The sequence below is a fragment of the Mastigoproctus giganteus genome, chromosome 14, assembly GCF_048544385.1.
Source record: "Mastigoproctus giganteus isolate SK-2022 chromosome 14, ASM4854438v1, whole genome shotgun sequence".
In the NCBI taxonomy this organism is placed as follows: domain Eukaryota; kingdom Metazoa; phylum Arthropoda; class Arachnida; order Uropygi; family Thelyphonidae; genus Mastigoproctus; species Mastigoproctus giganteus.
Window position 1 is genome coordinate 108,377,683 of NC_143588.1, and position 25,950 is coordinate 108,403,632.

At 37.5% G+C, this 25,950-nt stretch overlaps 1 protein-coding gene and 1 long non-coding RNA gene across 2 annotated transcripts in view; both read right to left on the reverse strand.

Annotated features, from left to right (window-relative positions):
- LOC150075525 (uncharacterized) overlaps window positions 1-21,176 on the reverse strand; it is a 30,953-nt gene extending 9,777 nt beyond the window's left edge. The window contains exons 1-2 of the long non-coding RNA XR_016547898.1: window positions 20,987-21,176; window positions 12,329-12,566 (exon numbers count right to left, since the gene is read on the reverse strand). This is a non-coding gene — a long non-coding RNA (uncharacterized LOC150075525). The remainder of the gene's footprint in view (window positions 1-12,328; window positions 12,567-20,986) is intronic.
- Window positions 8,140-9,426, reverse strand: LOC150075526 (uncharacterized). The gene has a single exon (XM_090388993.1). It carries the CDS (start codon window positions 9,424-9,426, stop codon window positions 8,140-8,142), a length of 1,287 nt encoding a protein of 428 aa, XP_090245119.1.
- Window positions 21,177-25,950: the final 4,774 nt, after the last annotated feature.

Genomic DNA, 25,950 nt, shown 5'->3' on the forward strand with positions numbered 1-25,950 from the left:
CATTAAGAATCTTCAGCACACTGTGATCACTGCCACTAGGTGGCAGTGATCACAGTGTACTGAAGTGGGATTTACTCAAAGAGATAACTACCATCAGGGGTAAAGGGAAGGGTTTTTGTTTTCGTAAAGGCGACTACGATGGTCTGAGACAATATTTCAATTCTATACAGTGGGACCAACTAGTTATTTTTAGTTAGTTATTTGGTTTTTTTTAAGGAGCATTAGCAACTAAGGCCATATTGCTCCGGGATATGCGGTGATCATTCCCTGACCTTTCCACATCCTCCGTATTTGGTGGTGACGGGCTCGAACCCCGGTCTAATCAAGAATTGTGTGCTACGCACTGCTGCTCCTTCCCACCTGGCTACGTAGGCGCCTTGGGACCAACTGATGATGTTACCAACAGCAAATTCAAAATGGGAAGCATTCAAAGAACTTATCTTGGGAGCTACTAGGCTTTACATACCAACTAAGAAATATTGTTCAAGATTTAGGCCTAAATGGATGTCAGATGAACTAATGAGACATATGGCAGAGAACAAAAATGCATGGGATACATATAAATTAATGGGTGACATGGAAGCCTATGATAGATATAAGCTGGTCTGTAACCAAGTCACAAAGGAGATTACGCAGGCAAAGGCAGATTATGAGAAATCCTTGGCAAAGTATGCAAACAAAAAGAGAAAAGAGTTCTTTACCTATGTAAACTCTAGAAGGAAAGGGATGAATCAGATTGGTCCACTGGATATTGATGGTTCAACAGTTGAGGATCCTGCTCAGGTGGCTAACAAACTAAACGAGTATTTTGCATTTACATTCACACATGAGGAGTTATTCAGGAAGGGGAATGCCAGAGGTGAAATAAACTCTGGCAGTGAGCTAGACGATTTTGTAATAACTGAGAGGAAAGTGGAGGAGAAACTGTTGAAGATAAACACAAGAAAGGCACCTGAGGTGGATGGGATCTATCCAGTTATATTAAAGGAGGCAGCAAAGGAAGTAAGCAAACCCTTAGCCATAATTATGAAAGCTTCTTTGGACTCAGGGGAGGTACCCATAGACTGGAGATGTGCAAATGTGACCCCAATTCACAAAGGAGGATCAAAGGCTGACACAAGTAATTATAGACCTGTGAGTTTAACTTCTGTTACAGGAAAATTAATGGAGGCACTGGTCAAAGAAGCACTGCAGGATCATCTAGACAAGACTTCAGTTATAGCTCGGACACAGCATGGTTTTGTTAAGGGAAAGTCTTGCCTGACCAATTTGATTGGATGCTATGATGCAGTCACAAAAGAACTGGATGCAGGGAATAACTTTGATATTATATATTTGGATCTTAGACAGGCTTTTGATACTGTTGCACATGGAAGACTGGTGCACAAATTGGAGCAGTGTGTCATTAGAGGCAAATTGCTGCTATGGATAAAGCCGGTGCCTAGTCGCACCTTGTCGGTGCGACTAGGCACCGGCGAGTTGATCTGATAGAGGTGTATAAAGTCTTGAATGGTTTAAGCATGCTCAATGCCGATGGGATTCTTCCTCTTGCTCAGAATAATCATCACCTGAGGGGGCATAAATTCAGATTGAGGAAAGACAGATGTAGGATAGATGATGTGCGGAAATTTGCCTTTGGCTAGAGGGTAGTTGGTTGGTGGAACAGGCTTCCATCCCTTGTTGTGGAAGTTGATAGCCTAAATAAATTTAAGGCTCAGCTGGACAGGTATTTTGAATCAACGGAGGGGTGAAATGGGAGCATTTTTTTTGACTGATGCTGCATAAGCACAATTTCTTGCATCACATGCCTCTACTAATGCTAATATTAAATTAGTATAAAGATCTTTTTTATGTTCATAGTGAGTTATGTAATGCATCGAAATTCATAAGTTATGTCATAGACTACTTTTCACCAGCCATTTTTTGCATTGAGATAATAGCACAAGGCTGACCAATGGAATTCCTGGTTGCCTTCAAGTATTATTATTATTTTAGTTTTTTTATGAACAATTCAGTATTTTCACCTTTTATCAAGAATGGAGAAAAATGTGATTAAAAATAAACAAGCTTCGCAACACAAATATTACATAATGTTGGCAATTAGCATTAGTAGAGGCATATGATGCAAGAAAGCAAGCTTATACAGCATCGGCCAAAAAAAAAAAAAAAACACCCTTCCCATCTCACCCATCAACAAATGTTTGTCTAGATCTGCCTTGAATTTATTTAAGTTATCAACTGCTACGACAGATGAAAGTTTGTTCCAGCAATCAACTACCCGCTGGCTAAAGGAAAATTTCCACACATCTATTCGACAGCTGTCTTTCCTCAATTTCAGTTTATACCCCCTCAGGTTTGTAATCTGAGCAAGAGGAAGGATCTCATCAGCATTGAGCCTGCTCAATCCATTCAAGTCCTTATACCTCAATCAGGCCGCCTGGCAAATGCCTAGTCTCCATATGCTGCAATTTGCGGAACTTAAGTCTTTCTTTGTAAGAGCATCTCTTTGTTCCCCTAACCAGTCTTGTTGCTCCTTCTCTGTACTCATTCTAGGAACTCTACATCCTTCCTAAAATGAGCTTCCAGACCTGTACACAGTACTCAAAGTGAGACCTGACCATTGCCTTATACAAGGGAATGATCACCTTCTTATCCTTGCTCGCAAAATTTCTGTATATCATTGACAAGACTCCACTGACCTACTCTAGCATTCTGTCTGCACTGCTCAGAAAAATTCATTGGGTCTTGTACAGTCCGTTAGCCAGTGGGAAGTTGATTTCTGGAACAAACTTCCATCTGTTATTGTGGAAGTCGATAGCTTAAATAAATTCAAGGCAGAACTAGACAAACATGCAAGCACTGAGAAAAGATATTGCAGAACCTGTACAGTCTGATTCTGTCACACCAGATAGCAGACATTTTGATTCAAGTTTTAGTAAATGTCCAATTCCCCACCTCATGTGGGGAATTGGACATTTACTGAAACTTGAATATTCTGCTCTCAACATCCCGCATATATTAAATAATTCCCATGAACAAGGAAAATCTGTGCTTATCTGTTTGCATCAATGCAATATATTTATCATACTCCCACAGGTCTTCCTCTGCTTTAGAAAATGTTCCATGGGAATATAATAAATGAAATTTGTCCAAGAACTTAAAATAGGATGGCTTAAAAATATCCTTAAAAAATAATGGCTAAGGTAAAGAAGGCCAACACGAGAACGAAAAGAAACGTCGGATAACCTATGCAGAAAATTAGTTTCCCGACACCGGACTCTAGCGCTGCTCGCTCGGTTTGTGTTTGTGATTTGGTTTTTAGGAGCATTAGCAACTAAGGCCATATTGCTCCGGGATATGCGGGGGTCATTCACAGACCTTTTCCGCATCCTCCGTATTTGGTGGTGACGGGCTCGAACGCTCGCTCGGTAAACAGATGGTAGGTGTTATCGGTCTGGAGCTGAAATTGAGAAGGATATAATGATTGACAGGTAGGCATGGCAAACGATGAAATGATTGGTAGTGGGCACAACAGACAACAAGCTACTGTGTAGTCATTGGTTGGCATTATAATGTGTATTTATGAGTAAAGTACAGTGAGTAATAGTTTTGTGATGAACAATAAACAGGTAATAGTAGTGATTAATCTTTTAAAGATGGAAGAAATTTGTAAGGAAAATAAAACGTTGGTTGATGAAAACTAAATTAATGTTTCGTTCCATTCGTTTTTATGTTCATTATGTTTTCTATTATTATTAATTATTATTTTCTCATTATTAAAAGCAGATTTTTGGAGTTCATGAGTGTTTTTACTATATTGTTGATTTAGGTTTGGTTATGAAAAAAGGAAAAGGTTTCTCTATTTTTCATTATATTTCGCGACTTAACCTTAAACATTAGGTTAGGAAATAATAGGAAAAGAAAGAAAGATTCTTTATATATATATAGTGAAAAGCTATTGACGTTATGATGCGTGTGTATCCGCACGAGTGTCTTAAAAAATAAAAGTACAGTAATAAAAAATTAATATTTTGTTAATAAACAAATTCTTTGCTAGTCCACCCATGATTCTAAAGAAAAAAGATTAGGTTATCCCCTCCATTTCAGGAGGGGTTCAAGCTACCATGGGATTCAAGTAAACGTAACCTGACCTTTTTTTCACCATCAGGGCATATTATTGAAGAAGAAAATAAAAATACAGTCATAAAAAAATTATTTTTTTATGAATGTATTTCTAAATATGACTGTAATTCTAAAGAAAAAAGGTTATGACTGTAATTCTAAAGAAAAAAGGTTGAACCCCTCCCACTTTGGGAGGGGTTCAAGTGGAAGTAACCTGACCTTTTTTCACCATTATGGAAAGCAGCGATTAGTGCTTCTGAGTTACAGGATACTAAACTGATGTTATCATGTGTTGTGTTTGTGCACCAATCAGCACGGAGCACCTCCGTAGCCAGGTGGGCAGGAGCAGCAGTGCGTAGCACACGCTTCTTGATCGGACCGGGGTTCGAGCCAGTGACCACCAAATACGGAGGATGCGGAAAGGTCAGGGAATGACCATCGCATATCCCCGGAGCAATATGGCCTTAGTTGCTAATGCTCCTAAAAACCAAATAACAAACAAACAACCAATCAGCACATTGTTTGCCACGCCTACCTGTCAATCAATATATCGTTCTCGACTTTGCTCCAGACCAATAACACCTACTGTCTGTTTACCGAGCGAGCAGCACACGATAACTTACGTGGAAAACTAATTTTCCATGTAAGTTATCCGATGTTTCTCGTCGTTCTCGTGTTGGCTTTCTTTACCTTTGCCAAAATTGGCTTTCTGTACCTTCAGGTCATGAATATAAAATTTTATATTTGCAATTTCCAAATGGAAATGGGGATTTTTTCTGGAAAAAAAAAAAATAATAATAAAAAAAAAAAAAAAAAAAATATGCAGCCATATTATAAATGTTTTAAAATCACATTGTTAAAAATGTATAAAACAAATTGATAACTTCCATACATTTTTACTGATCATTAAAAAAAATTTATAAGTAATATTTACTTCCTGTCCTATTGTAACACTAAACAATGCTCGAAAACAGCCACTTGGGTTCAATATTTTTTAAAGCTAAAAATGTTTTACAAAAAAAAAAATAAATAAATAAATAAAATAATAATAATTCCAGTTCTTGGGTAGCTAAATTTCTGGATATTGTATCCGTATTGGCCAAAAGTCACCTAGTGTTGAGTTTTAGGTATATACCATTAACTGGTAGGTTCATAATAGAGAGGGGGAGAACACACTTAATAAATAGCAAACTTAACTGAAAATCGAAAAAATAATTTATTGGAAAACCAAAAGATACTCTACTATCAGAAAACTTCTGACTAATTGGGAAGTGTGGACAGGAATGATAATGCATAAGCTTACTCCTTTCTTTATAGTTCACTGTTCAATTTAATAATTATCTTGCAGTGTAAATTTTTAAAAACAGCAAATATAAATGAATTAAAAAGTAGACAGTAGTCCTTAATGCAAATTTTACTGCAATATGCTATTTCGTTAAGATGCAAAATCTGACAGTAAAAAGGGAAGTCAACTTATACAATAAATTATGATCAAGCAGAAACTTTCAAAGCCAAAAATAGAAGTTGATTTATTCACCCAAACATATGATAAAGTTATACATTGAGTAATACAAGACATAACGAAAATTTAAAATTTCCATTATGATTACAACGAACGAATGTAATCACATCACCAAAGGCATCCCTCATTTTATTAAGAATGTTTATTACACTCAAAGACATTACGTGAAGTACTAGATAGTAAGGTTTAAAATAAGACACCGTTCCAAGTGAAGTATCTGAATTAGTTGATTAGTATGCAAAGGACAATTAGTAGATTTAGACCCCAAACAATCCTAGAAACTAAATAAAATTTAGTGTTTCCAATTTTAATATCAAAATTCATCTTCCAGACTATGTAGTGTTCCTCAGTATGATACAGTTTGGGATCCCGTGGTCAGGTTTTAGAACTCCTCCCAAACCTAGGCCTGAAAATAGAAACCAATATTGAAATCCAAAACATTGCCAGTTTTATTTAGTTGTAGGAATTGTTTAGGATCTTAACCTACCAACTGTCTTTTGTATATCAATAAAGTAATTAAAATATTTCATGTGGAAAAGCATCTAATTTTTAAATCTTATTTAATATTTACTGCGGCAAACTATAGCTCTTTCAACTAAAGATGAACCCTCCGAGCCATTAATAATCGATTTATCCATCCGAAACACCAAAGGAAACAGTACTGGATGAACAAAATTATCAACCCTGGCTTACCTTATTATGACTGGGTGCTGTATCTTTTTATTATTCAAGACAGGATTAACCAATTATTGCAATAAAAATTTGAGAAAGGTTCATCTTTAGTTGAAACTGGCACAGAAATCTAATATGGGGTGTCACATTTATATGAGTTACATATATATTCATCATAACACCATCCCATATTATTAATTTTGTAACAAATTACTACCAAAATCCACAGTGCAAATAACATGAAACTACATACAATTCAGTATGACTGCATTCAGTTTTAATTAATATTCTGATGTAGATAGCTGATGTTTGGTGTTGTGGATCACTCTTTCTGCATTTCCTTGATTCTGAAATAATTTGTATGCTCATTCTGATATCCAAATTTAATCATAATTTATGAAGACATTATAAATTGCAATATTGTAATTGGAGGCAAGACTATATCACCACAACCACTGCAGTATGGGTAACCCTGAATATTAAAAATACTTTATTTTTTTCCAGTGGGTTTACTGATCCTGAATCATAACTAACTATGTGTTCAGTGAGACTAATATTCTGTAGTTGTGCAGCTGTCCAAAACTTGATTAATAATCAAATTACGTGATTTAGAGATACGGCTGGTCGGGTAATAGCATCAAATACTGTAACAGAAGGAATAAGCCTGTTACTATCAAATGGTAATGTGTAAGGCGATAACATAGAGAAGAAAGGAATAAGTGAATTGGACTAAGAATAAGAATGTTGTGATGATAAGAACAAGAGAACCCATTCAGAAATTTTCAGAACATAAGGATATAGGAAGTGGTTAAAGATTCTAACTTTTCAGTGCAACCTCATCAAAAATATTTCAGTACAGTACCAATTTTATTCGGCATTAACAAGAAATGGAAAAAAATAAATAAATAAAAAAACAACCCAAGATTGGAACAAATTTCACACAACTTTAAATCCAGTTACTTTTTATATATAATTCAAAAAACAACTGATAGTCTCCATTGAGAAACAATGATGATTACAAACACTGAAAAGCTCACACCAACTCTTGCCAAACTCAACAAGATTGCATTCAGAGTTGGCTTTAGGCCTGAAAAATGGCATAACTGTAGCTGAACAAAAGGTAAACTGCAGCCATTATCAATCCACTGCAGGATGGAAGTCTCCTCAACGATTCATGTCGAGGAAAATGGACCATAATCTGCCACGCTGGTCCAATGCGGGTTGGCAGATTAAAACTGTATTTAGCACTCAGGGGCTTAAACCCCGGTCTACTCAAAGAGTGTGTGCTACTGCACTGCCACTCCTGACCACTCGGCTACAAAGGCCTCTTACTGAGTAGTCAGTGAAATATAGAGTTACTCATGCAACATGCTCAAACTGATAAGATGCCATGAAAGACATTTTTCGCCTCTATCTTGTAAATCCTCTGACACTATGTGCATTTCCTGGGTAATAAAAAAAATTTCACATTCGTTTACACAATAGATTCATCACTACAATTATATGGAAAAAATTTAAAAAATAATAAGCTTCTTTAAAATAATGTAAAACAATGATTTCAACCTTTTTATTCAATTAACTTCAAAATGTTTATCAATGGCCATCTAAATAAGTTAAACTTATCCTCTCTTGTTCTTTAAACTGAACCCTGGTGACTCAGTTAATGACTAATTTTTCTCAGTTTGGTGGGGAAAAACAAATTTGGACTAGGCATTAGCAATCATTCCCAATTTTATAAAGGATCACTGTATTTTTGCCATATATTTATCCTCTGAAGATTTGCACATAAGAATAAATTAATAACATAACACCCTGTCACATATTCACAAGGGTTTGTCCAGAGCATGAATTGATAAATGTTTCTTCAGATTATCGGATTGTGAAAATGCCTTGCCACACACTTTGCAATTGAAGGGTTTCTCTTTAGTGTGAACTGACAGGTGTCTTTTCAGATGACCTGATTCTGAAAATGCCTTACCACACATTTCACATGGGAAGGGTTTCTCCTGAGTATGAACAAATAAATGTTTTTTCAGATTTCCTGACAGAGAAAATAATTTACCACATAAATCACAGCCAAAAGGCTTCTCCTGAGTGTGAACCAAAAAATGTATTTTAAGATTACCTGGCTGTGAAAATGCCTTGCCACATATTTCACACGTGTAAGACTTCACCTTAGTGTGAACCAATAAATGTCTTTTTATATCTCCTGATGCTGAAAATGCCTTTCCACACATTTCACAAGAGAAGGGTCTGTCTTGGGTGTGAACTAATAAATGTGATTTCAGGTAACTTGGTCTCGAAAATGCCTTGCCACATATTTCACAAATGAAGGATTTCTCATGAGTGTGAATCCATAAATGTTTTTTCAAGCTGCTTGAGTCCAGAAATGCTCGGCCACATGTTTCACATTTAAAGAGTTTCTCGTGAGTGTGAACCAAAAAATGCCTTTTCAAGTTACTTGATTTTGAAAATGCTTTGCCACACATTTCACAAGCGAAGGGTTTCTCCTGAGTGTGAACTAATAAATGCTTCTTCAGACGACACAAATGAGACCATGTCTTCCCACATATTTCACAAGTGAATGGTTTTTCCTGAGTATGAACCAATAAATGTTTTTTCAGATTTCCTGATATTGAAAATGCCTTTCCACATACTTTACAGCTGAAAGGTCTCTGTTGAGTATGTATCAACAAATGCTTTTTCAGATTACCTGATTCCAAAAATCTTTTGCCACATATTTCACAAGTGAAGGGTCTCTCCTGAGTGTGAATTAATAAATGTCTTTTTAGATCACCTGACACTGAAAATCCCTTACCACATATTTCACAACAGAAGGCTTTCTCCTGATTATGAAATAATGAGTGTCTTTTGAGCTGACTTGAAAACGAAAATATTTTCTCACATATTTTACATTTTAAATGCTTCTGTTTACAAATAATTTTCTGTGATGAATTCTTTGAGAATAACTCTCTACAATTCCTTCTTTCATTAATTTCTTTATGAATAATGGTAATCTGGGACATTAAATTTTCCTGTGATTTTATTATTTTATCCGGAAGAATTTCTACTTGCAAAATTTCTTCCTTATAAGTGTCACCGGCAGACATATTTTGACTTTATTTTTAAGTTAGTAGTTACTCTATTTAATGTAGTTGCTTGCAAAAATTGACATTCTTGATATATCTGTGTTCTATTCTTCCCTTTTCCTTAACTGTTGATTTGCTTAAACATATATTCTGATTGTTGCATCTGAAAATAAAAAAAATATACACATGAAGTTTGCAAATACAGCTTAGAAATAATGACAGTTAAGAAAATACTGAGGTTAATAAAAGATCACTGTAAGGATATGTTTTAATATTCAGTACACTTTTTAATAAAATAGCTTTATTTGGAAATTCTTTTGTATGCTTTGAAATTCAGTTTCCATTTTGTACAAGTATCATGATATGTCACATCTGGCAAATGGAAAACATGTAAACATACGCAAAAAACATTTTCTGGAGACTCAATTTGCAGTTACAGTTAAACTCTAAAATAACAGTCTGGAATGATAATTTGTAGTAGTTTTCATTCATAAAGTAATTTATTTCATTGATTTCATTCCACCTCTTGTAGTAATTAGTTTCTATCTTGCACTGTGAATAATCTGGACTCAACTGCTCCTACATTCATGAAAAATACTTATGATAACTCTCTTTACTATATGTTATGAATCTGCCACTATAACTTGTTTTTAGGCTAGTTAGTGTAGTAGTAGTAGTAGCAGTGACATGTGATGCAAGAAAGCAAGTATCAGCATCAGCCAAAAAAAAAAGAAAAAAAAAAAAATTACAAAACAATTCCCTCTAAATGTTTGTCCAGTTCCTCCTTAAATTTATTTAACCTATCTCAACTTCCACAATGACAAACGGAAGTTTGTTACAGCAATTAATCACCTGCTGGCTAAAGGCAAATTTCTGCACATCTATTCTACATCTGAATTTCCTCAATTTGAATTTATGCCAACTTAGGTTCGTAATCTGAACAGGTGGAAGAATTCCATCAGAATTCATCATGCTCAACCTATTCAAGGCCTTATACACCTCAATCAGATCACCTCGCAGGTGCCTAGTCTCCAGCCGCTGCAATTTGCAGAACTTAAGCCTCTCTTGGTAAGAGGATCCCTTCATTCCCCTCACCAATCTTGTTACCCTTCTCTATACACACTCAAGCAAATCTACATCCTTCCTAAAATGAGTCCTCCAGACCTGTACACAGTACTCAAGGCGTGGCCTGACCATTGTTTTATCATCATAATCATCAGCCATTTTCAATCCACTACAAGATGAAGGCCTCTCCAGCAACTTTCCAGTTCCTTCTGTTTTGTGCAATGGCCAATTTACTACCCACAAATTCATGAATTTCATCTATCCATCTCCGCCGTTGTCGTCCAGCTTTTCTTCTGACCATTACCTTATACAGAAGGACAATCACCTCCTTTTCCCAGCTAGCAAAATTCCCATGTATCATTGACAAAACCCCATGACCTGCCCTGGCAGCTTGTCTGCATTGCTCAGAAAATTTCATATCTGACTGCACAATTACTCCCAGGTCTTTTTCATTTTCTACCACCTCAGTTGGTATATTTCTCTGGGGTTACTTCTACCCATATTCAGTACTTTTCATTTGTCAATGTTAAACTTCAGTTGCCAGTTTTTTTTTTTTTTTTTTGGTTGTTGTTGGCGCATTGGCTTCTGTGGCCATAATGCACCTCCCAAAGTTTTTGCATTTTACTCTGATCCAAGCCTGAGCCAGGATTCGAACCCAGCCTTCGGGTTGCCAGGCAGGCACTTTACCCACCTGGCTAGCCCGATCAGCCAGTTGCCACTTCTCAGCCCATTTGCCCAAATTTTCTAGATCCTGTTGCAGTAGCACACTGCCATTACTGTCATTAACAACCCTGCCAACCTTTGTATCATCTGCAAACTTCGACACTAAGCCTGATATACCTTCATCAATATCATTGATAAATATACAAAAGAACAGTGGACCCAACACCGAACCCCGTGGGACTTCACTAATAACACTAGTCCACGAAGAGCAGCACCCATTGATTACCGCCCCTGTCTTCTCCCACTCAACCATCCTTTAATCCATTATAGCAACTTACCCTTAATACCATTCTGCTCCAATTTGTACAGTAGTCTACCATGTGCAACAGTGTCAAAAGCTTTCCTGAAATCCAAGTATATGATATCAAAATTATTTTTTGCATCCAGTTCCTTTGTAACCACATCATAATATCCAATCAAATTTATCAGACAAGCCTTTCCCTTAACAAACCCATGCTGTGTCTGAATTATTACTGCAGTCTTGTCTAGGTGACCGTGCAATGCATCTTTAACTAGTGACTCCTTTAACCTGTATTTATTGCTTCCACCTATCCTGATACCAGTGGTGCAGAATCTGTAATCTTCAAGTGGAAGTTGTCTAATAAATGTCAAAACAAAGAAGACAATTATGCAATTATATTTATACAAGATAAATATAATAATTAATATATGCATTTAATTATTTTCAATCTTATTAAAACTCCCACAATGAACTTTTTTGGAAGGAAAAGATGCAGTTAAATGAAAACTCTCCGTAAGCTGATGAGAAGATACCTTAAAATAAACAGATATTCTATATGAAGGTAAACCAATATATTACAGTCCCAAGAGAGATAATACTTGCAGGTAGTTAAAATATGCAAACATGGAATGCCAAGTATGGGTTGTTCCTAGGGTATGTGTGCCTGGGTGCTAATCGCAATTTGGCACTCGGGTGCCAATTGAAATTCGGCACTCCCCCTTTAAAATTTTCTTCATATGTGTAAGTTTCAAGTGCCCCTTGAACATTGTCGCCTGGTTGCAGTGCACCACTTGCACCCTCAGGACAGCCTGCCCCTAAGTATACGAATCACTTGTTATGTAGAGTAAGAATCAAAAGATAGATCAGTTAAAATTTACAATAGGGTACCCCTACCTGATTTAGCTTGATGCCGTGTTTGACAGGCATTGCTCCTCTGAAGTGGTCACGTGACACTTATGACGTCATTACATTACTACTGATCATGTCTCCTCAGATCTCAGCAACACGCAGAGAGAGAAAGAGAGAAGATGGGTACCCTCTTCTATACCTTTGTAGAATACTACGAAAGCGCTCTATAGTGAATGTCGTCTTTCCACTGACTGTGTGCTGGCATGGCACGCATTTGGTGGTGCTAAAATTAAAACACATCAAAGAGAATACTTAGGACACATCAAAAATTCAAGGAAGGGATACTCGCTTGTAAAAATAAACATTTTTAAGATTAAAAAAAAAAGCAAAAGTTGTTAAGATAAAAACACTAACGCATTGGATGAACGGGATAACATATTCCCAAGATTAAAACTAATGTGTATTCAACATTTGAAAACATTGAATACACATTAGATATTATTTGGGATGTGTTAAATAGTAACTCTATACCGATTAATTATACGATGCTTCCTATTAAAGAAATTTTTTCACTTAATTAAACTGTTAGTTGAAGCCAACTATATCACCTTTCGAGACAAAGTGTACAAACAAATTTTTGGTTTGCCAAGGATTAAGCCTGAGCAGCTTAATATCGGAGATCTATCTCTCAACGATTGAGCATATACATTTGATGCCACATACTATGGAAGGTATTTAGACAATGTTCTAGTTATTACTGATAGTAGTACTATCCAAGACATTTTACATTTGTTTAATAATATTCATTCCATACTCAAATTTACATTGGAAAGGGAGGATACAGATACTAAGTCATTAAATTTTCTAAATTTCACGCTTACTCGGGACTCGAATAAAATCCAATTTTACATCTATTGAAAACCTACAAACACCGGTATGCTTCTACATTATAACAGCTATCACCCATTCACCTACAAAAGATCTATTATCTTTAATCAACTTCTTAATGCCTATTCAATGACGGCATCTGCTTTGGACTCAGAAATACAAATATTAACAGCAGATTCTTAAACAAGGGTTAACCCCTTTCTACAATAAACCAAATTTGGGTAGAAGCTAAGGATAGGATTCAAAATACTACACCAACCAACAATAGTAATATCAAAAATACTTTATTTCTGTCCCATAGTTGAACAGGCGCCTCCGTAGCCAGGTGGGAAGGAGCAACAGTGCATAGCACACGCTTCTTGATTAGACCGGGGTTCGAGCCCGTCACCACCAAATACGGAGGATGCGGAAAGGTCAGGGAATGACCACCACATATTCCCAGAGCAATATGGCCTTAGTTGCTAATGCTCCTAAAAATCAAACAAACACACATAGTTGAACAGTGGCACACACAGCTTAACAGATTCTTTAAAGATACCAAACTTAAAATTGTGGCCAGGCCAATACGGAAATTACACACTATACTGAATAATTGTTCTGTCCTTTCCTCATTCGCAACACAAATTAATGACCTGGTATACAACATTTCTTGCGACTTGTCTTACCAAGGTTCGACGCATTTTCCTCTGAATATTCGTGTTAATCAACATGCAGCCTCAGTTTGTGCTTCTTGTTCAGCAGCGTCAGATGTTGTTTTGGTTTTTAGGAGCATTAGCAACTAAGGCCATATTGCTCCGGGATATGCGGTGGTCATTCTCTGACCTTTCCGCATCCTCCATATTTGGTGGCGAGGGGCTCGAACCCCGGTCTAATCAAGAAGCGTGTGCTATGCACTCAGCAGCGTCAGAATTAGCCTTTCGTGCCGTTAACGAAAAACATACTTTTTTATTTCATGAGACCAAAATACTTAGTGTCCAATGTAATTATACATGACTATTAATTGTAGAAACCGTCGAAATTAAATCACGCGAGAATCCTGTTAATGTTCGCCAGCCATATCCGATCTCCAATTCGTGGGCTTTTACATTCATGCGTGAAGACAAATAATCCCTATTTAAGTTTCATGCTCACCCCTATTCGGTAATTTTCATTCCTGTGATCACGACATACGGTCAAAAAGCGCTGTCAGTCTTCAGGAAGGAAAATCATTTTGCAATAATTTTTTTGTTAAATTCTTTTAATTAATTTTTTAATTGCATTAAATTGATTTTTAATTGTGTTACTGTAATATAAGATTTTCGATTTTTTCGTTTTAATTTCTGGAGAGTATCATACGGAAGTGTTCTACATACTATATTGAGATAAACTTCTAATTATTTTACAAATATAATTATTTGTGCATTTTTTTACTATTATTATAATTATCTGTTGATGTCATGCACAGAAATAAGTGTTTCGTGTGCAATAAATCTGGAGTGTGATTGTACCGATTCAGTATTAGTATTAGCTATGGCCACATGGTACAAGGAAGCCTGTTGCTTATGCTGCACCAACCAAAATAAATAAATAAATAAAAATAATAATAATAAAAAATAATAAAATAACAAAAAATACATAAAATAAAGTGATAAGATTAAAATAATAATAATAATAAGAAGAAGAAAATAAAAAAATAATAATTAATAAATAAGAGAAAAGGAAATGGACAACCTAAGCATTTCCCTCCTCCCATAGGCAATTATCCAGCTGACCTTTGAATTTCTCCAAACTGTCAGCCTTTACCACCCATGTAGGCAACTTATTCCAGTAATTTATAACTCGCTGGCTAAAATAAAACTTCCTGCAATCCACTCTAAACATCTCCCCCCATAACTTGAAATTATGGCCCCTAGTTCTAGAACCATTTATAACGGTGAAAATTTTGTCCTCATTCATTCTGCTTATGCCTCTCAGAGCCTTAAACACCTCAAATCAAGTCCCCTCTAAGGTGCCTAGTTTCCAAGCTCTGCAACCCACATATTCGAAGTCTTTCCTCATATGGAAGCCCTTTTGCCGATCTCACCGAGCGAGTTACCAGTCTCTGGACCCTTTCAAGAAGTACGTCTTTCTTTGGGTGTTGTCTCCATACCTGAACACAGTATTTCCAAAAGAACATTTAAGGTAATTTATCAAAATTGATAGAATCAGGAAAATATTTAATGAAATGCTAAAAAAAAAAAAAAAAAAATACTAAATACTAATAACTAATTCATAACTTATTACATTAATTTATATGAATAGCATATTGATATTAATTGAAGTAATAGTTTACGGCCTAATTAAATTATTCCATAAAAAAACTTCATGAAATGTGTCACAGCATCTTTACAGTTTCTGAAATCAAATCAAGTCATAGTCTCACTGAAAAGTAAAAGAATTATAATCACCCAGGTACTGTGAAGATATGGATATTTATGATGAAAACGTATTGGCATATGTCTCAGGTTACCTTGCCAGAAATATTTTAAACAGCAATAATTGTGAAACATGTAAAGATTTATTATTAGGCCCAAAAGACCTTGCTTTGGACAAATTTTTGTATTAAAGATGTTAATGAGAGTGAGAGAAAGAAAGAGAGAGAGAGAGAGAGTATGGATTAAAATGGCCATCGAACAAATTGTTGAATACAACGAGAGGTGTATCAAATATTTTGCTTTTCTGAAGTCTATTTGGTATTTCATAAGGAAAAAGTTATGCAAAAACTTATACAAAAAAGTTATACAAAAAAGTTATGCAAAAAACTATGCTAAAACAAGTTTTATTGACTTAGAGTGGTTTGGGAACTAGGAGTACCAAGCACATGTGCAAAAAGTGCTTATTCAGTCTATCTTGTAAATTATGTTAAAACAAAAAGTGAAAAATATGAATTTGGCTTAGTCAAATTCAAACTCCCTTCAAAAACTATTGAAACATGTTAAACATGTGTAACTGGGAAATGTTAAGCATGTGCTGTGAAAGATAGAGGGGAAAATTGTGTCATGATTATTCTTTTTTAGAGATCACTTGTATCAAAGCAATATTAACTGATCAATATTGGATTAACTGACCATTCTAAACTACATATACCTTAATGATAAATAACACATAGCTCCATAATTCGGTTTGAATTCTACTGCCTGATGAATTCCACACCGCTGAAGTATTTGCCAAACACTTGTCAAGGATTGAGACTATTGATCGGGAGCCGTCAGTTTCATTTCCTGGTTGATCTATGAGGATGACCAAAACTCAGCATTGAAGAAGATGAAAAATGATAATATGAAAGATCCAGATGACATACCAACCGAATTTTGGAAAAAGTCTGTCACCACTCTTAATTCTACCATACTCAATATTTTCAACTTATCTCTGAGAATGAGCATTTACTCAAAGCATTTCAATCAGGTTAACATACTTCTGGTATTCAAAAAAGGTGACACGTGTGCTATATAAGATTTCAGACCATTCTAAAATATTTGACACAGTAGTGCATAAACAACTCTTCAATTTTTTCAAGCTTTACATAACATCAAAATAAACGTGGCTTTGGTCATGGAAAGTAGCAATCACTAATTTGATACCCTTCTGGCAATGTACATCCAAAACTCTCTAAAGCCATCTTAATTAGACGCTGCTGACATCACCAAGCAATTTTATAAAGTACTTAGTGTACAAATCATTGAAAAACTACATTTTTGGTATCTGCGACACATTGCTCTTGTGGCTAAGGAGCTATATAATGCAATGTTCCCACAATGTCACTGTCAACCGAGTGAAGTCTGAACCTTTTATCACACTCAGTGCATGGGTATGTATGTGTTTGCTGGGAGCCCTATTGCTGTCACGTAGGGTCACATTGCTCTTGTGGCTGAGCTATATAAGGCAACATTACCTCAGTATCATTATCAATCAAGTGAAGTCTGAACTGTTTATTCAACTCAGTGTATATGTATGTATGTATGTGTTCTCAGTGAACCTATTACTGCTAGGCTGTTATGTAGGGTCACATTGCTCTTGAGGCTATATAACACAACATTCCAACAGTGTCATCATATACAAAGTAAATTCTAAACCTTTTATCCCACTCAGTGCAATACATCACAAAATATGTCAATTCATCTCTACAGATTATGAAATCAATGATCGGATTACACTCTGGGTAATAGTGCTTTATTATTAGTAGTATTGTTGTCCTTACATTATCAGTGATTGGGTGGTTTCATCCACTGATGGGTACTTCTACCAAGTGCACAGGGTGGTTGTTATGTGTTGTGTTACTGTAGATCCAGGAACTCTGACTATCCTACAGGTATTCAGGATAGCATCTTTCTGGAGCTCCTTGTATATGTTCTGTGGGACACCTAGTTCTGCCAGGGTTTTGGCACCATACAATTAACACTATACACTATGTTTGGCAATTATTTTCTGGCTCTCCAAGTGGCGGGTTATGTTAGCATTAGTGGAGGCATATGATGCAAGAAAGCAAGCTTATGCAGCATCAGCCAAAAAAAAAAAAAAAAAAAAAAACACTTCCATTTCACCCCTCCGTTTGTTCGAAATACCTGTCCAGCTGAGCTTTAAATTTATTTAGGCTATCAACTTCCACAACAAGGGATGGAAGTCTGTTCCACCAACCAACTACCCGCTGGCTAAAGGCAAATTTCCGCACATCTATCCTACATCTGTCTCTCCTCAATCTGAATTTATGCCCCCTCAGGTGATTATTCTGAGCAAGAGCAAGAATCCCATCGGCATTGAGCATGCTCAAACCATTCAAGGCTTTATACACCTCTATCAGATCACCTCGCCAGTGCCTAGTCGCCAGACACTGTAATTTGCAAAACTTAAGCCTTTCTTCGTAAGAGCAACCCTTTGTTCCATTCACTAATCTTGTTGCCCTTCTCTGTACTCATTCCAGCAGCTCTACATCCTTCTTGAAATGAGGCCTCCAGACATGTATACAGTACTCAAGGTGTGGCCTGACCATTGCCTTATACAAGGGAATAATCACCTCCTTATCCCTGCTAGAAAAATTCCTGTATATCATTGACAAGACACCATGAGCTACTCTTGCAGCCCATCTGCACTGCTCAGAAAACTTCATATCTGCCTGCACAATTACCCCCAGGTCCTTTTCATTCTCTACCACTGTTAGTGTAATAGCACAGAGTTGATACGTTGCTCTGGAGTTACTGTTTCCCATATGTAGTACTTTACATTTGTCAATGTTAAACTTCATTTGCCACCTCTCAGCCCATCTGCTCAACCTTTCCAGATCCTGTTGCAGCAGCATAGCATCAGTAGTGTCTTAACAAGCCTGCCAACCTTTGTATCGTCTGCAAACGTGGACATTAAGCTTGATATACCATCATCAGTATCATTTATAAATACAGAAAACAATAATGGACCCAACACTGAGCCCTGAGGGACTCCACTAATAACATTAGTCCACGATGAGCAGTGTCCATTGATTACCACTCTCTGTCTTCTCCCCCTCAACCATCCCTTTATCCATAGAAGCAATTTGCCTCCAATGCCACACTGTTCCAATTTGTGCAGCAGTCTTCCATGTGCAATAGTATCAAAAGCCTTTCTAAGATCCAAATATATAATATCAAAGTTATTCCCTGCATCCAGTTCTTTTGTGACTGCATCATAGTATCCAATCAAATTGGTCAGGCAAGACTTTCTTCCCTTAACAAAACCATGCTATGTCCGAGCTATAACTGAAATCTTGTCTAGATGATCCTGCAGTGCTTCTTTAACCAGTGCCTCCATTAATTTTCCTGGAACAGAAGTTAAACTCACAGGTCTATAATTACTCGTGTCAGCCTTTGATCCTCCTTTGTGAATTGGGGTCACATTTGCACATCTCCAGTTTGCACAACTCTGAAATATCCTGCATCTTGTTTTCCAGCCTGGAAAACAAGATGCAGAATATTCTAATAGAACAATGAATGCTGGCTGGAAAATATTCTAATAGAACAATGAAATCGTGAGTAGCAACTTACCAAAGATTAAGCAGTCACGTATTACAACTGGTCATGTAATTGTATCCTTGTATCCCCCCAAGCTAGCAGTTTTCCGACTCACCTAACACTGCCTCGATAGCATCAGCAAATATTCTTGCACCCTTTCTATTTAAGTGTATCCCATCCCTGTAGAAGCAGTCTCTCCTGTTAACAAGTACAGTCCAGGCTGAAAAAAATCTAACCCTTGAGCCTTGCACAATCTTTCCATGGCCGAATTGATCGACAAGGCTCTCATCATATACTCCCTCCTATCGTGTCTGGGCAGAATTGCAGACACTTTCAAATTCAACCCTAATTCATGGCTTTTTTTCAACAGGAAGGGGAATGCCAGAGGTGAAGTAAACTCTGGCAGTGAGCTAGATGATTTTGTAATAACTGAGAGGAAAGTGGAGGAAAAATTGTTTGAGAGGAAAAAAAGTGGAGAAATAAAAAAGGCACCCCGGGTGGATGGGATCTATCCAGTTATATTAAAGGAGGCAGCAAAGGAAGTAAGCAAACCTTTAGCCATAATTATGTTCTTGGTTATGCAGCTGGTTATAATATTGTATATCATTGGGAGACAACTGATAGGCCTGTATAGATTCTATTGGGTCTCTGTCGGGTTATTATTTTTATTATTAACTTATTTATTTTTGTTTCTTGTACTGGGCATACAAGTCTTTAGCCTTGCTTTAAATTTTAAGAATTAAACCAGCATGCCTTTTTTATATATATTACAGGACATTTTATGAAGATATCACTAAATCAATTTGCACTGGACTACATGTAATTCAAATATCTTTCATATGCAATGAGAAAATTCATAAATAAAAAGCATTTCATTATATAGTGTAATGTTTTTTGTTTTGTTTTTTTGTTGTTATTGTAATGCTAACTCATATAGTGGTCTAAATGAAAGAATGGCAAATTACTTTTGTTAAAGAAAATAACTATTTCAGCAAAAAAACAGTCAGAATTTAGTCACAGGAATTGTCTTCCAAATTTTTCATTGAAGTATAAAATGAAGTATAAAAAAAAAAAAAAAAAAAAAAAATGTATTAGTGGCTCTGGTTAGCAGATAAATGATAGTGTTCATAGGATGCCAGACCTAAAACAAGAAATAAATTAAAGGAAAAGAATTAAATAAAAATTAGAACTGAAGTCAAAAGCAGTTCAATTCATTCATTACATCGTAACCTAAAACAGCTGAGATTATTCAAAATGACAAACGTAAATTTATGGATTTATGGTCAGATAAGTAATATTTAAATATATAATGGCCAGACATTCCTTAAAATGCAGTTTAGAAGGATATTATGATGACAGTGATGTGTACCAGTTGCAACAAACATTAATAAATACAGAATTTTATGCAGACATTACTGGGTTCAGGCGGGTGATAGTAAAAGGTTTCAATACAGTGAGACGGATTACTGGCCTCATGGGACTCACAAAATTGTACTGAAACCTGCTATAATTAGCCACCTGAACCCAGTAGCGAATATATAAAAATCTTTATTTATTAATGTTAATTGCAACTGGCACATACGAATGTAATCTTATAAATATAGCTTAGAAGATTAACGAATGTCAGGCCAAATTATTAAGTATTACTTATGACGTCATATGGTCACATGACTACTTCGGAGGGGCACGCCCTAGGCAAATCAGGGTAGGGGCATCCTATTGTATATTTTCACCCCATGGTTATTACACGCCAATCAAAATCTTTATTATTGAACCAAAATATTCTAATAGAACAATGAAATCGTGAGTAGCAACTTACCAAAGATTAAGCAGTCACATACTACAACTGGTCATGTAATTAATCAACCAAAATAAGAAATAATGGTAAGCTATACAAAATTTATTTGCAAAACACATAACCTAGAATAAACACAACACCACATAATCAATTTAAAACACCTCGGAATGGAGCAGGCACATAAAACGGTAAAATTACCACTTACAGCAGCGCCATCTTATCCACAGAGTAGTAACATAGCTTACATCTGTGTGATCTTATCAATCTCAATTAGTATTATTAGCCATATGGTGCAAGGAAGCCTGAGGCTAAGGCTGCACCAGCCAAAAAAAGAAAATTCCCGTGCTACATTGAGAGAGAGAGAGAGAGAGTCAGAAGTAGAAATGAATCATCAAGAAAGAGAAGAATGATGACATCCAGCTGAGGACCCTGGGTTTGTCAAGCCCATACTCACCAGATGCGAGCCCCCGGAGTTAATTGCTACGACAACATTAATATAAAAATCATACTTCATCTATTATTATTATTATTATTATTATTATTATTATTATTATTATTATTATTTCTCCCTGATTGGGGCTTCCACCTCGTGACAGGTATTGCTACCAAATACACAGGGTGGTAGTTGTTATGTCTGATGTTACTGTTGGTCGAGGAACTCTCTGACTATCCTACAGATGTTCAGGATTGCGACTTTCTGGAATTCCTTGTAGGTGTTCGCTGGAAGACCAATTGCTGCTAGGCTGTTATGTAGGATCTTTGGCATCAAACTGTGGTTGACACGGTGATAGGGATTCTCGTTACTTGTTGCATATGCCACATCTCTTTGATCTTAGGTTCGTGTACTTCCTAATTTTTTCCCCGTGGGTTTTCTGCAGGTTGCCAGTTTTGTGTACTGCTATGTCAATCAAATAGGTAGCCTTTTCCTTCTTGTCCAAAAGGGTTATGTCCGGTCTGTTGTGCGGGATTGTCCTATCCGTTATTATGGCGACGTCTAAGTACAGCTTGTGGGTTCGGGTCTGTAGTACTGCCTTGGGTTCCTACTTATAGTACGGTACACTTTCTTCGACCAACTGGTATTTCCTTGCTAGCTTCTGATGTATTATCCCTGCTACCTGGTCATGTCTGTGAGTGTACTCAGTCTGGGTGATCACCTTGCATCCCGCGGTGATGTGTTGGATCGTTTCTGAGGCAGGTGGCATCTTCGACATGTGTCATCTAACACTCCGGGCTCCTTGGCGATGTATTTTCTATAGTTCCTGGTGTTGATTACCTGGTCTTGGATGGCGAGCACGAATCCTTCAGTCTCGCGGAAGAGCGTCTCGCTCGTGAGCCATGCATTGGAAGCAATTTTATCTATGTGATCTTGATGGAGATCATTGTAGTGTCTGCCATGGAGTGTCTTCTCTGCACATCTTTCTAGCTCCGTTTGTACTTCCTGGTTGAGGGGATCCTCGTTTAGGCTGAGTGGGGTATACCGCTTGTCTATATTCCTTATGGTCTGGTGGAGTGCTGCTGTGTGTTTCTGAAAGTAATCCTTCAGGTTAACGATCGCTGTCTTCTGTTGTTATATGAGGTGTATCAAGCCCCTTCCTCCTTCTTCCCGGGCAATTATGAGTCTCTCCACGGCAGATTTAGGGTGGTGTTGGCAGCTCTTGGTCATCATTGTCCTTGTCTTTCTCATGATATATCCTCCAGCTCGGTGTTAATCCAATCTATTACCCTGAAGTAGTACGTTAGCACTGGGACTGCATAGGTGTTTATGGCTTTAACTGTGTTCCCTCCTTCAGCTTTGCTTTCAGCAGGCTTCTGAGTCTCTGATGGTATTTTTCAGTCAGTCAGACCTTAATTTCCTTGTGCTGTAACTGCTGAGACTGCATCATCCATGTATTTGTAGGCCTCTGCCTCCGACATGGCTTTGATCTCTTTCCCACTCTGCAGCTGGTAGTTTGGGTTGACTAATTTTCCCTGACGCAATCCATAGGTCCTGCATTTGTCTAGACCAAATTCCATCCTAATATCCTTGCTGAATTCTTCGGTGATCTGGAGTAGTTGCTGAAGGTGCTTCTCGGTTCCCGCATAGAGCTTGATGTCATCCATATACATCAGGTGGGTGAGGGTGTACAGGTTCTTCCTTCCTTCTTTGAGGTTATATCTGTACTTGATACTGTTGAGCATGGTAGATAGCGGGTTAAGTGCTAGACAGAACCACAATGGGCTCAGGGCATCTCCCTGAAAGATTCATCTCCTGATGGGGATTGGTCTGGTTGTGATGTTTTCGACTTTAATGGTGGTACTCCATTTCGCCATCGTTTCTCCTAGGAAGTTTGTCAATATCGGATTGACTTTGTAGATGCTCAGCGCCTCTATTAGCCAGCTATGACGTACGGAGTCGAAGCCCTTGCGGTAACCGATGTAGCCTGTTCGGCCATTATGTTCTGGCTCTCCAAGTGGTCTGATATCTTCCTGGTGGGGATCCAATGCAGTTGGTCAGGATCTTGTACATTGTTGGGAGGCCGGTGATTGGCCTATATTTCACCGGGTTTCTTGTATCTTCGTCTTTAGGTTTCAGATATGTGATTCCTCCAGTGAGAAACTTCGGGATTGTCTCTGGGTGCCTTATCATTTGGGTGAACTGCCATGCCAGGTGCTTGTGTGTGCAAGTGAGCTTCTTATACCAGTAGTTGTGGACGTTATCAGTTCCTGGAGTTCGCCAGTTGTGAGAGTTCTTCATCGTCTGTTTTACTCCTTCCCGGATCTCCCATCCTCTCATTTCTTGTACGTCCTTGGTTTTCTTGCATTCTAGTTCTATCCAGTTGACTCGGTTGTTATGTCTTACTTCCCTGCTTCATAGGTTTCCCCAGAACTCCTCAATCGTTTTCTTCTCAGATGGTCCGTTCCCTTCTTTCCCGTCTTTTCCAAGATTCCTGTAGAAGCCTCTTTGGTCCTCATCAAAGATTCTGTTGTTTATTTTCCTCTGGGAGCTCTCTTTGTATCGGCGTTGTCTCTTGCTGAGTGCAAGGAGGTTCTGCTTCAATGTGTCCAAGAAGTCTCCTATTTGCTTGATTTTTTCCAAGATTGTAGGAGCTATCAGGTTCATCGTGACTCTTAATTCTTCTATCTTCTGCTGAAGTCTTTTGTCCCAGGCTGGTGGTTCCTTCTGTTTTCGGATCTTCTGCTGCTGGTTCATCGTTTCTCTTCCATTAATCCTCGTGGCTGCTACAGCTGCACAATAGCGAATAGCGGTCCTTCTCTGGTACGCTATTCGCTGTTCGGTGACCTGAATATCCGGTAATCGTTCCAGCCACTTGGTAGGTAGTCTCACCCTGTAAGTTGTCATATCTGTCTCCAGCTTCGTTATTTTGTATTTTGCTTGCATGATGTATATAATCATTTCGATGCTGCATTTCATGCGTTAGCGTTTTTCTTCCTTCCTGAGTGGTCACTAGCGCAGTTACGCAAAAAGCACTTCCAGTGGGTGGGGCTGGATGGTCTTGCCCTTCTCTTGTGGTAGCCATACGGGGGACAGCGCCACTCGCTCCACTGTCTTCCTCGGGAGACCGTCTCTGATTTTTCGAACCGATCCCTCTACCTAAGGCCTGAACGCGAGTGACTTTATCCTGCACCACACTTGATGCAGTATGATTAATATTTCTCTTCGATATCATCCATTATTGGAGGTGGACCAGTCTTGATTTCCTTGTGCTCTGACTGCTGAGCCTGCATCATCCATAGGTATTTGTAGTCTCTCCTTGTCCCTCCCCCAGGCTGCTTATTAATGGAAAGCAGGTACCATTGGTATCTCAAAATAGATAGGAGTTCTGTTAGATGATAAATTATCTTTTTTCCCACACATGAATTATTTAAGAAGTAAAGTTAAGAATTATTAGCATTAGCATTAGCATTAGCAGAGGCATATGATGCAAGAAAGCAAGCTTATTCAGCATCAGCCAAAAAAAACAAAAAAAAAAAAAAAAAAAAACCCACTCCCATTTCACCCCTCCGTTCGTTCGAAATACCTGTCCAGTTGAGCTTTAAATTTGTTTAGGCTATCAACTTCAACAACCAGTGATGGAAGTCGGTTCCACCAACCAACCACCCGCTGGCCAAAGGCAAATTTCCGCACATCTATCCGACATCCGTCCTTCCTCAATTTGAATTTATGCCCTCTGAGGTGATTATTCTGAGAAAGATGAAGAATTCCATTGGCATTGAGCATGCTCAAACCATTCAAAGCCTTATACACCTCTATCAGATCACCTCGCCGGTGCCTAGTCTCCAGACTCTGTAATTTGCAAAACTTAAGCCTTTCTTCGTAAGAGCAACCCTTTGTTCCATTTACTAATCTTGTTGCCCTTCTCTGTACCCGTTCCAGCAGCTCTACATCCTTCTTGAAATGAGGCCTCCAGACCTGTATACAGTACTCAAGATGTGGCCTTACCATTGCCTTATACAAGGGAATAATCACCTCCTTATCCCTGCTAGAAAAATTCCTGTATATCATTGACAAGACACCATGAGCTACTCTTGCAGCTCGTCTGCACTGCTCAGAGAACTTCATATCTGCCTGCACAATTACCCCCAGGTCCTTTTCATTCTCCACCACTGTCAGTGTAGTACCCCAGAGTTGATACGTTGCTCTGGGGTTACTGCATCTATTGTAAGGTTGACACGAACTGAGTGGGGATTAAATAAGAGAGTTTTAGGGCTATATTATAAAGTTATTTTTATTTCAATTGTAACCTATACGACTTCGATAGTGTATGGGAGAATATCCAATGGCAAATTTAGAAATAAGTTGATGTCCATTTAAAGATCAATGTTGTTGTTAATGGAAAGAGCTTGTAGAACAATGTCAACAAATGCTCTGCAGGTCATTGCAGGGGTATTACCGTTAGATTGTCAGTTGTTACATACAGCCTTTTGTTACTATTTAAGGAAAAGAATGCAGATATAATGTCTTGGAATAACTAATGTGACAGTGG